This window comes from Chiloscyllium plagiosum, chromosome 3 (genome assembly GCF_004010195.1).
Source record: "Chiloscyllium plagiosum isolate BGI_BamShark_2017 chromosome 3, ASM401019v2, whole genome shotgun sequence".
Classification (NCBI taxonomy): Eukaryota; Metazoa; Chordata; class Chondrichthyes; order Orectolobiformes; family Hemiscylliidae; genus Chiloscyllium; species Chiloscyllium plagiosum.
The window spans coordinates 11,319,678-11,335,127 of NC_057712.1; the positions used below are offsets into that span (position 1 = coordinate 11,319,678).

General features: G+C 42.2%; 1 protein-coding gene across 6 annotated transcripts in view; it reads left to right on the plus strand.

The window, feature by feature from the left end:
* LOC122540973 (structural maintenance of chromosomes protein 6-like) overlaps positions 1-15,450 on the plus strand; it is a 119,689-nt gene that overhangs the window by 62,048 nt on the left and 42,191 nt on the right. For all 6 annotated transcript variants that reach the window (XR_006309476.1, XM_043677385.1, XM_043677351.1 and 3 more), the window contains one exon: positions 7,852-8,030. Coding sequence is in view for 5 of the 6 variants with exons in the window: in XM_043677385.1 (XP_043533320.1) it covers positions 7,852-8,030 (179 nt within the window). In the remaining variant the exon portion in view is untranslated. The remainder of the gene's footprint in view (positions 1-7,851; positions 8,031-15,450) is intronic.

The window sequence follows — 15,450 nt, forward strand, 5'->3', positions numbered from 1 at the left end:
ATTAAACCTGTTGGACTATAACCTGGTGTGTGATTTTTAACTTTGTACATGCCAATCCGGCATCTCCAAACCTGTGGAAAGAAAGCAGAGTTAAGTGTTTCTTTTCTTCATCCACAGATGCTGACAGATCTGCTGAGTTTCTCCAGCAATTTCTGTTTTTCTATCATGAATGATGTTTTTTTTAAAAAGCAATGTGAGATATAAAAAGTTTACGATGAAGGCAATTTTAGAATATTTTCAGCGATTGGTAACAATGGATGAAAATGGTGTTCATACTAATTGAAGATGACAATGCTATTTTTGGAATAACAGAGCAGACATTTAGGTTGTCCCTGGTGAGAAAGAGGAAATCACTTCAGCTTTCTACTTCAAAATAGGGCTGTCAAAAATTTATAGGCCTAACTTTAGTACTTGAGCATCTGCCAACACCGTTACTCAGTAATGCACCAATGTTTTTATATTCACAATAATTAAAACATTTGCTTGTATTATATAATGCAGACAGATTCATCATTTCAAGGTTATTACTGCAACATCAAATGGGCAGACTATTTATGAAATAGGATTTTCTCAGGAGTTTTTTTTTGTTCATCCTACTCAAAACAATTCATGTTTTGAATGTGTCCCGTATGCAACAGCTTAATTTATACTATTAATTTCTATTATGTGTCCATGTTTCTCAATCAGTTTTGCTCAGTTGATTGTTACAGTTGCTGTTGCACACTGGGTGCCACTCTAGAGCCATCTTTTCAACTCTTCTTGGTAGCTCCACCACAGTCTTATTTTTCTATCTAAGGGTAGGTAAGTAAGGAGTGAACACAATGACAAGAATTTCTTTCAAATGATGTCTTATAATATGCATAATACTTGAAATATATTCTTTCACCAACTCCTGTGAACAGGGCAGATCTAACAGCAAATTGGAAACCTTGCATGAAATGTATATGATCAACTTAAGAACATTAAGAAAATAAGCAGGAGTAGGCCATTCAGCCCTTCAAGCCTGTGCTTCCTGTATTTATCCTGTAAACTCATGGCTCATCTGCCCCAGGATTTCACTTCCCTATGATGCTACCTCATCATTAGCCCTCAAGGTTCCAATATTTCAAAAATCTATCTTCAAATACCTTCAGTGATCTAGCCTCCCCAAGTCTCTTGGGTAGAGAATTTCAGATATTGACTAATCTCTGGGAAAGAAACTCTTTTCATCTCAATTTTAAAGGAGTATACCCGTATTCTGTAATTATATCATTTTGCTAAGATATCCCCTACAAGTGGAAACATCTTCTCAGCATCTATCCTATTAGCATCTTCAGAATCTTGTATGTTTCAATCAGATTTCCCCTTTATTCTTCTAAATTCTTATGAATAAAGGCCTAATGTGTTTAGCTGTTATTGATAAGTCAACCTCTTGCTCCCAGGAATAAGACTCAATCTCCTATGAACTGCCTCCAATACCAATAAATCTTTTCTTAAATATGGCAGCCAAAACTGTATACACTATTCTGGGTGCCACCTCACCAGCACCCAATGTAGTTGTAACAAGATTTCCCTGTTTTTAAACTCTAACACAAAACTAAAGTCCACCATTTAATTTGATTTCCTAATTACTCCTTGCACCTGCATGCTAGCTGCTGTGCTGCACTGTTTTGGACTCACTCCACATAATAGTCTGCCCTTTGATTCATCCTATTGAAGTGCATGACCTCACATTACTATATTAAACTCCATTTGCCATTTTCTTTGCCCACTCACTCAATCTACATGCACTACCCTGGGTGTGAAAAGTTACCCCTCAGGGTTCCTGGCCTTATGTCCTTATTACAATATGGCTTCCATCTAATTTTGCATCATCAGTAAATTTGTATTACATTACAGTTACCACCTTCTCCAAATCATTAATATAGTAAGTAAATAATTGAGGCCCTAGGACTGATTGCCCCTGGTACTCCACTAATTGGGTCTTTGCAACCTGCCCTTAATAGCTCTTGAGATAGTGGTGTTGAGCTGCCTTCTTGAAGTGCTGCAGTCCATCTGGAGTAGGTTCACCCATAATATTATTAGCGAGGGACTTTCAGGGTTTTGACCCCAGTAATACTGAAAAGATGGTGAGTGGCTTTCAGAAGGAGGTGCAGGTGGTGGTGTTCCCATGTGTCTCCTGCTAATGTCCATCGGTGGTGGAGGGAGCAAAGGGTTGTGCACATGGTGGCAATTGAGCAAACTGTTTTACCTCAGGTGATGTGAGGCTTCTACATAATATTCCAGAAACCCAGTCACTTTAGGAATCATCCAGCTCAATCAGTAGTGCTGCTCCTGAACATGTGAAGGACTCATTAGTGACAATTAGCTTGACAAATGATGAACTGCTTCCATCTTAGTCTCAAAACAAATCAACTTGGTTGTTTTTCAATAATATTTGAAGCAGAGGCAGAGGCAGAAGATCAACAGCTTTATTATGTTGAGAATTATCTGCTGTTTTTTTTCTCATATAGCAGAGAAGGTTTTGTGGGAGATTAAACAATAGAAAAACTTGATGGATTGAAGCTTTGGTTGGTGGTTGTGACAATCTTCTCTTATATATTATTGAAATTACTATGTATTCTTACCTATCAATGTTCCCTGTGGGATTTTCACATAAAGGGTGTCGATCTCCTGTTACCTGAAAAAGCCACAGGCAGGTAAAAAAATTATCAGGTATATAAGCCTCACAGAATGAGGTTTGGATCTACCTGTAGTTCCATCCCTGGCCACTGGGTGGGTTCTCTACACAGTTTCCTGGATCTCTCCAAATCTCAATGATGGTGAAGTCAAAACATTAGTAATTTAAATGTTTCATATTGTCAGTATAGTGATTTATTTATCCCTAACATGCAACTGTCAACCAGAAGCACAACGTGTTCAGTCATCAAAACTTTTAGTTTCCCAAATCTATTCCCTAGCTTGTCTGCTGTCCTTTGGCTGAATAACCTTCATTCCCAAACTATGTAATAAACTGGTTCCCACCTGTAAAACAGGTATAAAAGGGACAAATTTCAGTTTGCACCATCCTGCACTGCCTCAATGATATATGAAGCATGGAATTGGTCAGATAATTTTTCTGGTGCCCAGGACTAAGTTGTATATGCTGTGGAGCATAGCTCCTGTTACAATAATCTTTCCTATTAACTGTGCTACCAAAGATACTAATGTGAATGGCCAGAAAATATATGCTACTGTTAGGCAAGCTGCTGTTTTCTCTGAATATCTATGCTTAAAACCCAAAGACCAATGTTGTATGAATCAAGGACCCATATCTTTAGTTGCATAAAATACTCCTCTTGTTCTGCTGGCAATTTGATGAGACCTGTAGCAGCCTCACCAGGCACACTGAGTGTTCAGAAATAGCAGACCTCAAAGTGCTTTCCTTCAGGGGATCACAATCATTCATCTCTCCTGCTGCAGGCTTTTCTACCCACTTCAATCAGGCCTGTGCTCCCCTCCTCGATTCGGTTTCTTTTTATGGTTTAGACCCTCCCTGTAGGACCCCTGTAGCTACTTCCTGTCGTGTCCACCCTGCTTCCCAGCTCGTGATCTCCTCATCATTGTCAGCAACTTCAGGAGAGAGCCAAGCTCAAAGACCTAAAGCCAATAAGATCTTGGAGCTGGAGTAGGCCACTCAGCCCATCAATTCTTCTCCACCAATGAGAACAATGTTTCCTCATCTACACTTTCAAGTTCCCTAAGAATCTTGTATTTTACCTCACTTTCTTCTAAGTTCCAATGAATACTGGCACAACCTACTAAACCTCTCCCCATAAGACATTACCTCCATGTCAGTTATGAGCCTAGATAACATGCCTCCAATACCAGTATACCTTTCCTTAGATAAAACTGCCCATGGTATTCCAACTGTTGTCTCACCAATGCCTTGTATAGTTTTAGCAAAACCTCCATACTTTTATTTTCAATTCCCATTGAAGTAAAAGCCAACATTCCATTTGCCTTCCTTATTACCCATTGAATTTGGATGTTAGTTTTTTTCTGATTCATGGGTGATGATTCTCAAATCACTCCTTTCTGTAGATTTTCCGTTTATATAAAATTCAGCTCCTCTATTTTTCCTGCCAAGGTGCACAACCTCACATTTTCCCAAACATTATATTCCACTGGACAAGTTTCACTCATTCGCGTAACCTGTCTGCATCCCTGGGCAGACTCTTTTTACCAGCCTCACCATTAGCCTCCCAGCTATTTGTGTATCATCCATAAACATGGTGATAGTACATTCATTTTCCTCATTGAAGTCATAGAATGATAGACTTATATAGGACGGAAATAGGCCCTTCGGCCCAACTTGTCCATGCTGACTAGGTTTCCTAAACTGCCATTTTCCTGTGTTTGGCCGATGTCCCTCTAAACCTATCCTATTTATGCAACTGTCCAAATGTCTTTTAAATGTTGTAATTGCACCCACCTCACCCAATTTGTGTGGCAGCTTGTTCCAAAAATGCACCACCTTTGTGTGAAAACATTGCCTCTCAGGTCCCTTTAAAATCTTTCCCTGCTCTCCTGAAACCTATGGCCCCTAGTTTTGGACTCCCCTACCCTCGGGACAAGACCTTGGTTTCAACTTATCTATGCCTCTCAATTTTCTAAATCTCTGTTAAGTCACCATTCAACCTCCTATGCTCCAGGGAACAAAGTCCCAGCCTAAACAATCTCTCCTTATAATTCAAACCACCCAATCTCAGTAACATCCCTTTTTGTACCCTTTCCAGTTTTATAACAACTTTCCTACAGCGTAAATAATTGCGGCCCCAGCATTGATCACTGTGGCACTCTACAGGCTGCATCCTGAAAATGCACAGCCCCATCCCAAATCTTTGTTTTCTATTGGTTAGCCAATCCTTTTTCCATCCTGATACACCACCTCCAAAACCATGGGCTCTTATATCATTAGGTAGCCTAATGTGTTGGACCTGAACAGGTGTCTCCCACTACCAGGGTATTAAAGTCAGCTTTTTAAGAACAGGAGAAGAAAGAAAATGGGGATCTATAGACCAGTACGTACAACATTATAGTAGTCAAATCTTTTATTAGGGATTTAATATACTTACGCTGTGTCAGCAAGGATTTTTGAGGGGTCTATAAGCAGTAAGGTAGATAGAGGTGAACAAATGAAGGCAGTGCATTTGAATTTTCAAAAGCCAGCAGTGAGTGAGAGAACATCCAAATCTCAGTATAGAAAATTAGGCTTCCTGAGATTTATACATTACTGTGGCCAGTTTTAAGGATGGGGTTAATAGAAAGAGGGCAGAGTGTAACACAACATTTTCCGCTTGGCAAGCTCAAACTAGCAGGATCAGTATTTGGACCACAGCCATTCACAAACAATATTAATGACTTGTGGGGCTGAGTGCAGCACATCTATGTTTACTGACAATACAAAGTCAGCTGGGAAAGGAAACAGTAAGGATGCGAGGAGGCTACAGAGGGATGCAGACAGATTGGGCGAGTGGGCGAGAACAGATGGGATGCAAAGTGACAAAGTGTGAATTTATTGACTTTGAAAGGAAAAATAAAAAATAAATCAGCATTATTTGAAGAAGAGACTGAGAAATGTTTTCATTCAAACAAACCTTGTATGTGAATGATAGAAAGATGACATGCAGGTACAGCAAGAAAATGGGAAGGCAAATGCAATGTTAGCTTTGTAGCCAACAGCTTGGTGTGATCTCCCCCCAAAGCTGGGTGGGTTTGTGTCTTTGCAACAATCGGAAAGTGCCACATGCAGAAACCATACATTTCCTTTAAATGTGTAGAATAGAATAGAATACCTACAATGTGGAAACAGGCCCAACAGATTCACACCAACCCTCTGAAGAGTATCTCACCTAGACCCATTCCCCCACTCTATATTTCCCCCGACTAACACACCTAACCTGCACATCTCTGAACACTATGAGCATTTAGTCTGGCCAATTCACCTAATCTGCACATCTTTGGACTGTGGGAGGAAGCCAGAGCACCCGGAGGAAACCCACACTGACACAGGGAGAATGTGTAAACGCCACACAGAGAGTCGTCCGAGGGTGGAGTCGAACCTGGGTCCCCGGCGCTGTGAGGCAGCAGTGCTAACCACTGAGCCACCATGCCACCCCATCGTGTACTTGGGCAGCTGAACAGCAAATGTCATGGCACTGTACAGTACAATAAACTAATTGAGTACAGCTTTCAGAAGTTAGAGGGAACATGGGAGACTTCCAACAATGGTAAGTGGCATTAGTGAGGTCATACCTGGAGTACCATGTGCAATTTTAGTCTCCATATAGAAAGACATATTAGAGGGAGTGCAGCAAAGATTGACTGAATTACTTCCTGGGTTGAGGGATTATCCTATGAAGAGAGATTAAGTAGATCAGGCCAGTATTCCCTGGTGTTTAGAAGAATGGGAGGTGATTGAGTGAGCCAAATAAGATTCTTAACAGGGTTGACAGGGTAGATGTCAATCTTTGGAATTCTCTCCCCTAGAGGACTGTAGAATCTCACTGTTTGAATACATTCAAGATCAAAGTGTGATAGTTTTTGGAGTATCAAGGGTAGTAAGGATTTGGGACTAATTCTGGAAGGTGGAGTTGAAGTAAAGTATCAGCCATGGTTGTATTGAACAGCAGGGCAGGATTGTGGGGCTGAATAGCCTCGTCAGCCTCCTATTTGTATGAGCTAAAATGGCCCAAACCTCACACTGGTGATTTGAGCTCCTGTAGGGTCAACATTGATCTTTCAATCAGAGTTAAAATTGGGATTAAGAAGCTATTTTAAAGTCTAATATAGCCATTAGAAGTTATTACTTGGATATAAATTCTCAAAGGCTTAATATGTTTATCCATATAACATTCCCTGCCTGCCTTTTTAACATAAATTTTAACTCATTTTAAAAAAAAAAATCAGGTTTAGAGCTATAGAGATGTACAGCACAGAAACAGATCCTTCAGTCCAACTTGTCCATGCCAACCAGATATCCTAAAGTAATCTATTTGCAGCATTTGGCCCATATTCCTCTGAATCCTTCCTATTCATGAACCCATCCAGATGCCTTTTAAATGTTGTAATTGTACCAGCCTCCACCATCTCTGGCAATTCATTCCATACTCATACCATTCCACCTCTGTGTGAAGATGCTATCCCTTAGATCCCTTTTAAATCTCTTCCCACTCACCTTAAACTGTTGCCATCTAGTTTTGGACTCACCTACCCTTGGAAAAAGACCTTGACTATTTCCCTTTCCATGCCCCTCATGATTTTATAAACCTCTATAAGGTCACCCCTCAGCCTCCGAAGCTTGAGAGAAAACAGCCCCAGCCTGTACAGCACCTTCTTATAGATCAAACCCTCCAACCCTGGCAACATCCTGTATATCTTTGCTGAACCCTTTCAAACTTCACAACATCTTTCCTATTGCATAGAGACCGAAACTGCAAGCAGGATTCCAAAAGTGGCCTTGCTAATGTCCTGTAAAGTGGCAACATGACCTCCCAACTCCTACACTCGGTACACTGACCAATAAAGGCAAGGATACCAAATGATTACTTCACTACCTGTCTGCATGTGACTCCAGTTTCAATGAACTTTGAACCTGCACCCCAAGGCATTAAATAATAAATGAAGAGAAACACCAGTTGAATGTGTTTAAAGTTTGTGCATCAGTCATAAGTTGCAAGCATTAATTTTAAGGCTATATTATAAAGACAATCATGCATGGTAAATTCTGATATTTTTATAAGAAGTGAGCAGGAGGTTTAAGTCATAGAATCTTCTACAAAAAGATTATTTCATACAGTTGTTGTAGTGTTAACTATTATATCCCTACAGACATGAGGAACAAAGTTTGAAGAATATGGTTCAGTCCAAGGAAAGTGAGCTGAATAAACTGAAGGCCAGTGGAATGAACTGGTTGAAACGCTTCAATGAGAATATGCCTGCATTTCTCCATAAAGTAGATGAAGCCCATAAACAAGGCCGTTTCAGGAAGAAACCAATTGGCCCTTTAGGTAAGTCTCAGCATTTTACAAAATGTACTTATCTAAAGCAGTGACAGAATGATTGATTGCTTTTGACTTTCTTGGCAATAACCACAATGTGTAAAGGTCCTGTATATTGCAAACTGAAGTCCAAAAGAAAATCATTTATAAAATCCATCATTAAACTTGAACACAGTTGTTTCTTTCTCCATAAAATATAGATATGATTAGAAATATTAACTTGGAAAGCCTTAGAAACTGAGAGGCGAGCAATGTTTAACTCTAGCCTGCAACTCTTAAAGGGGACAAAAAAAGCTGTAAATCAGAAACAAAAACAGAAATTGCTGGAAACCTCAGCCCATCAGGCAGCGTCTGTGGAGAGTTAACATTTCCAGTCGAGTGACCCTTCCTCAGAACTGTACTGAGATTTTCCAGCAATTTCTGTTTTTGCCTCTTAAAAGGCAAAAACATTGTACATTGTGAGTGGAGGAGGTTGTTGTGATATTACTTCTGACATCATTTAAAGACATTTGGACAGGTAATTGATAGGAAAGGTGTGAAGGGATATGGACCAAATGCAAACAGTTTAGTCCAGTTCAGTTCAGGAAACTATATTGGTATGGATAAGTTGGGCCAAACAGCATGTTTCCATGCTGTATACTCTATGACTCTGTGGAAGAAATTGCAATAATGGCACAGCATGAGAAGGAGCAGGCTTCAAAGTTTTCCAGCACTAGCCTGAAGATTTTGGTTGAGATAGAGAGGTGTGCTCTATTCATAAGGTGTAAGATGCTCTCTGGAGATCAATGCCAGGATTCAAGACAAGAGGATGCAGTGGTGCAGAAAGTTCAATGTTCTCACAGAGTGGCTAAGGTCACTGAATCTAACCTTAATCACTATCTTGCATCAACTACACAACATGCCTCATTCTGTTAAATGCATCATAGACATAATATATACTTTCTCATGGACTTTATCAATGAGAGCTTATATCTCACATTTATAGCCTCACCTCAACCTCACATTTAGCAAGCCTCATAACTTGCTGGTTATGAGACTTACTAAATATGTGAGGTTGAGATGAGGCTATAAATGAGATATATAAGCTCTCATTGATAAAGATTCCACCATGGCTGTCACATCACCCAAATGGATCACTCCTCAATCACTGACACACTTCTCTCTCTCGCAGGAAAAGGCGGCACCAGGACAGGGGAAGCTTCATTCTCTTCTTTCTAAACAGAGTGAAACTGAAAAAAACACCCAAATGACTTTGCCAGTAGAGTGGGAATTCCTGCAATATAGGGAAGCATCAACAGCACATATGTGGTTTTCCTGGCCCTATATCTCAATAGTGTATGAGCCAAGATTGCAAAAGGGTACCAATCACTCAATATGCAGTTGGTGTGTGCCTTCACAAATGCAGGTAAAAAAAAATGACTGCAGCTGCTGGAAACCAGAGTCTAGATTAGAGTGGTGCTGGAAAAACACAGCAGTTCAGGCAGCATCAGAGGAGCAGTAAAATCAACATTTCGGGCAAAAGCCCTTCATCAGGAACACAAATGCATCATGCTTGGAAATGCTCACTATCCCGGCATCAGATATGAAGCATTAGTCGTGCACCAATCAGCTTTATCAACACGCTGTCCTCAGCACAACAACTCACTCCCGGTGACATACTCCATGAGTTTGTTACCCTGAAAGTTTGTGTGATGACAATGTTAGAGATGCTTGTCAGATCACTTAATATTGTTTATTTCTCTTGGTCTTCTCTCCCTCTGGGACAAGAGGCAGGCCAGGCGAAAAGTCCTGGAAGCTTATGTGCATGAAGGATGGATTGGACTGAGGGAAGTAGGGTTTGGGAGAAAGCAGTGGGACTTGGAATGCAGACAGATTGTGGGAAGTGGCTGAAGTGACATTGGAGATGCATTGTGGGAATGTACCATTGGCTTCTGATAACACTGACCTTGAGGTTTGTGGTTTGCAAACTATTGCCAGGCTCAAGAAAGGAGCGTGGTGAATGAAGCAGGGTGATGCTTGTGCTGACCTTAGCCGCTTGTGTGAGGTCATTAAACTTCTTTTAATATTGCATTCAGGTGTTTGGGGCTATGCCATTTGCCCTTTGACCTTCCCAGGATTGCTTAAAGGCCCTTCTGGGCCATCAGGTCAGAGGAACCCCTCCTCCTTTCTAGCTCCTTGCAGCAAGGCCTCCAGTTCACCATCTGAGAAACCTGTGTCATGATGCCCAGTTGGTTGTGTCATTTCTGTTGCTCGCTCCTCATTGATAGAGCTTGTTCCAACACTGTCAGGCCTTGCTGCAGCCAGATTTCAACTCCGATTTAAAAGGTGCACACTGGCTTTAAGTGTTGCAAGCTGGCCATGAACGTGGAGCATGTGCTGAGATGTCCTGTCTCTTGGCAGTGGGCCCAGCACAAGGCAGTATATCATAATCATTGCAATGATCAAACAGCAAGGACAGCTTGTAAATGCTGTCTACACAACTTTGAACAAACACAGAGCATTAACACAATGTCATCCCTGTACCCAAACTCTGGGGCTATGATTTGGAGATGTCGGTGTTGGACTGGGGTGTACAAAGTTTAAAATCACAACACCAGGTTATAGTCCAACAGGTTTAATTGGAAGCACTAGCTTTCGGAGCGCCGCTCCTTCATCACAACCACAAATCACTGGTGTTGTGTGATTTTAAACTCTGGGGCTATTGTTGTGATCCTAGCTGATGTTATGACAGGACAAGTCAGTACCCAGACTGAGACTGGGCTTGGTAGATCACACTTTGTTTGTTTCAGTTTTAATTACGTAATCTCTCACTGAAACATTAACACATCATTAACTATAAAACTAAATCTTGCTAATCAAAAAAAAGTGAAGATAAAATATAAGAAACCAAACTATTTACTGAAAACAAAAAAATTCAAATATTTTCAAACACACAGTAAAAGTATAATGTGACAATCCCAAAACATTTACAACTTCCAAAACTAAAATGTTCCTTGCATAGTACCCAAAATCACCTCCTGTTTCATAATCAGACCACAGGGAAAATCTGTTTCTCACACCATGATAAGCTTAAGGCAACTGACTTTAACTTGGTGACTAGAAATGATTATCTCCTGACTCATTTGGACCATGTTTCAGAAGTTCAGGGGCTTATTGACCATGGCTTATCTACCATTAGAGCTGAAAATGTGTTGCTGGAAAAGCGCAGCAGGTCAGGCAGCATCCAAGGAGCAGGAGAATCGACGTTTCGGGCATGAGCCCTTCTTCAGGAATGAGGGCCCTTTCCTGAAGGGCTCATGCCCGAAACGTCGATTCTCCTGCTCCTTGGATGCTGCCTGACCTGCTGCGCTTTTCCAGCAACACATTTTCAGCTCTGATTTCCAGCATCTGAGTCCTCACTTTCTCCTTACCTACCATTACGTTTAGAATAATAGTTCCAGGCATTATAGATCAGTAAACTTATGACTCTGGAATCCATGGCCTGGTCTGAAATCAGCTTGGAAGAAGGAGTTGAGAGTGTGATGCTGGAAAAGCACAGCAGGTCAGGCAGCATCCAAGGAGCAGGAGAATTGATGTTTCAGTTACAAGCCACATTGATGCCGTGGGGTAGGAGGGTCCAGAGTCTGAAGATGAGGCATTCTTCCTCCAGGCATTGGGTGGTTAGGGAGTGGTGATGGAGAAGGCCCAGGACCTGCATGTCCTCCGCGGAGTGGGAGGTGGTATTGAAGTGTTTGGTCACAGGACAGTGGGGTTGGTTGGTGCGAGTTTTCTGGCGATGTTCTCTGAAGCGCTCTGCGAGTAGGAGTCTTGTCTCCTCAATGTAAAGGAGACCGCATTGGGAGCAACGGATACAGTAAATGACGTGTGTGGAAGTGCAGGTAAGACTTTGATGGATGTGGAAGGCACCTTTGTTGCCTTGGACGGAGGTGAGGGGGGAGGTGTGGGCACAAGTTTTGCAATTCCTTTGGTGGCAGGGGAAGGTGCCAGGAAGAGACGGTGGGTTGGTGGGGTGCATGGACTTGACGAGGGAGTCGCGGAGGTAATGACCTTTACGGAAAGTGGATGGAGATGGGGACGGAATTATATCTCTGGCGGTGAGATCCATTTGTAGGTGATGGAAATGGCGGAGGATGATGCAGTGTATAGGGAGGTTGGTGGGTGGAAGGCGAAGATCAGGAAGGTTCTGTCCTTGTTGCAGTTGGAGGGGTGCGGTTCAAGGATGGAGATGCAGGAAGTGGATGAGATGTGCTGGAGGGCATTGTCAACCAAATGGGATGGGGAATTGCAGTCTTTAAAGAAGGACGCCATTTGGTGTGTTCTGTGGTGGAACTGGTCCTCCTGGGAGCAGATGCGGCAAAGGTGGAGGAATTGGGAATAAGGGATAGCGTTTTTACAGGAGGCAGGGTGGGAAGGAGGTGTAGTCCAGGTAGCTGTGGGGGTCAGTGGGTTTGTGGAAGATATCAGTGTTGAGCCAGTCACCGTTGATGGAGATGGAGGCATACTGGAAGGGGAGGGAGGTGTCCAAGATGATCCAGGTGAATTTAAGGTCAGGGTGGAATGTGTTGGTTGTTCAACCTCCTCGTAGGATAATGAGTGGCACTGACACAATCATCAATGTAGCAGAGGAAAAGGTAGGGAATGGTACCAGTGTAACTCCAGAAGATGGACTGTCCCACGTAACCACCCTTCTCTCTGACTTATCACCATTACCCCCACCTCCACCAACCTATCGCACTCTCAGCTATCTCCCCCCAGTGCCATCCCCCCTCCCATATTATCTCACTACCCTCTCAGCTCAAAGCTTCACTCCTGATGAAGGGATTTGCACAAAATGTTGATTCTCCTGCTCCTCAGATGCTGCCTGACCTGCTGTGCTTTTCCAGCACCACACTCTCAACTCTAATCTCCAGCATTTGCAGTCCTCAACTTACGTAAGCGGAGTGCTCCCAAATGGAATTGTGGGTCTATGTTCATGAAATGGAACTGCAGTCATTCAAGACGCCAGCTCATCTCCACTTTCTTGAGAGCAACTTCAAATCGGCAGTAAATGTTGCCATGTCCCATGAATAATGTATCTTTTTAAAAATGCAAAATGCAAGAAACTGCAATAAATTGTGGCAGACAGTGCAGGGTTCCTCCACCCAGGTCCTAGTAGCAGGAGAATTACTTGAGGCCCTCAGCTCAATGATGTTTCTCACAAGGCAAAATGGCTCTCATTTTCTCCCTGTTGTCCCCAAAGGATTGCATTGTCTGCTGGAGCCATGTGCCAGCCGGTCAGTGGATAATTTCTGTTGCTTCGCAAACACTCTGTGATTTGATATAGTGATTCAGATAGCCAGAGATCAATGAACAAATGCAAGGACTCTGAAGCAAAGAGATTTGTGGCCCAGCATGTTTTTATCATCATTGGCAGTCCCATTCTCACCGTCTGTGAGGCAGTAGATATACTAGCAAGAGAGAGAGTACATAGCTCTGATCATGCCCATTGGAAAAATCGATACAATGTGCGCACTGTTTATGATTTTCGTTGAGGTTAGAAAATTGCTCTCCACAGACTCTGGGTTGAATACTAAATCAAAACTAAAAGAACTGTGGTGCTGTAAATCAGAAACAAAAACAGAAATTGCTGGAAAAGCTCAGCAGGTCTGACAGCATCTGTGCAGAGAAATCAGAGTGAACATTTCAGATCGAGTGACCTTCCTCTGAACTGGGTTGATTGTGCCTGCTGGCAAGAATGGTAAGAAGAATCTCCCTCCGAGGAACTTATTCTCTCTGCCTTGCCCCTGCACCTTCTCCCTTTTCCCATTCATGTAGCAAATGAAGCAATAGGGAAATGGCAGTGCTCATGCTGGGGGGTAAAACACAGGTTGACCAAAATCCTTGAATTCAGAAGCATGAAGCATGGTCTTCTCACTCCTTGCAGATTTATGGATAGTAATAGACGACTCAGAGCATTTTCCAAACTCAGCATTAGCCCATAGCTGTCAACCAACAACTAACCTTTTAAAATGCATTACTGTGGATGACAAGCTGAAAGGTCAGTTGTGCATCTTTAAAAGAGGCTGTTAGTTGATGTGTCAAGGTGGAAAATGTCTTGCTTCTGCTCCCACACAGTCCTGTAGTTGCCCCTTCCTGTTCCTGCCCCAGGCCTCAGTCTCTCTCACTTCTCCTCCCTCATTCTCTGGATTCCATTTCTGCCCTCTGGTATTCACTTTAAAGTATCTCTGGTGTCTGTGCTCTCCTGGCTCCTGCTTTGAACTTGCACCGAAGTTCTGAGCCCCACCTAGTTACAGAAGTTGGTTGGTGCCATTGGTTCGAGACTTCAATCTCACCATTCAGCTTCTGCCATGAGTTAGATTAGATTAGATTCTCTCTAATGTGGAAACAGGCTCTTCGGCCCAACAAGTCCACACTGACCCTCCGAGAAACAACCCACCCAGACCCATTCCCCTACATTAATCCCTGACTAATGCACCTAACACTATGGGCAATTTAGCATGGCCAATTCACCTGACCTGTACATCTTTGGATTGTGGGAGGAAACCGGAGCACCCGGAGGAAACCCACGCAGACACGGAGAGGATGTGCAAACTCCAAGCCTGGTCAATTACAACTCCATGAGCCAAATGTATTTTTAGCATTTATATTTATGTTGCATTGCTTTTATATTTTTAGATTTCTTTTATTTGGAAGATTATTTTCATAGAATTCCTACAGCATAAAGCAGACCATTTGGCCCATCAAGTCCACATTGAACCTCTGAAGGGCATTACACCCAGACCCACTCCCCTACCCTTTCTCCATAACCCTACATTTCCCATGGCTAATCCACCCAATCTGCATATTTTTGGACTGGGGAGGAAACCGGAATACCAGGAGGAAACCCACACAGACAGAGGGAGAATGTGCAAACTCCACAAAAGCCACCATGTTTTGTTTCTGGATTTGGCATTTTGGGAACGTAGACGTGGAGCAGAAAGTAAAGGCTGCAGATGCTGGAGAGTCAGAGTCAAAATGTGTGTCAATGGAAAAGCACAGCTGGTCAGGCAGCATTGGAGGAACAGGAAAATTGACGTTTCAGACATAAGCCCTTCATCAGTAGCATGTGCTATTTCAGTTGAATATCAAAGTCATTTTCTGCTGAGAACTGTCCTGAAGTGTCCAACAACACATTATTTCTTTTATATTTAGTGATTAATTAAAATTGCAACTTATTTCAGCTACTCACATGCCATGGTACAGGATTTCAATTGATACATCACATTCTCTGAGCGAAAAATGTCTACTTGAACATTACCTATAGTTTTAGTCTTGACTTCTAAATCACATAAAGTAAGCTACACTTAAAGTCATGTTTTTCTGGAATGGGAACAACAATCAATTCAGGACTTAAAGGACAAAAGTCAGAAAAATTGCAGTAGATAATATG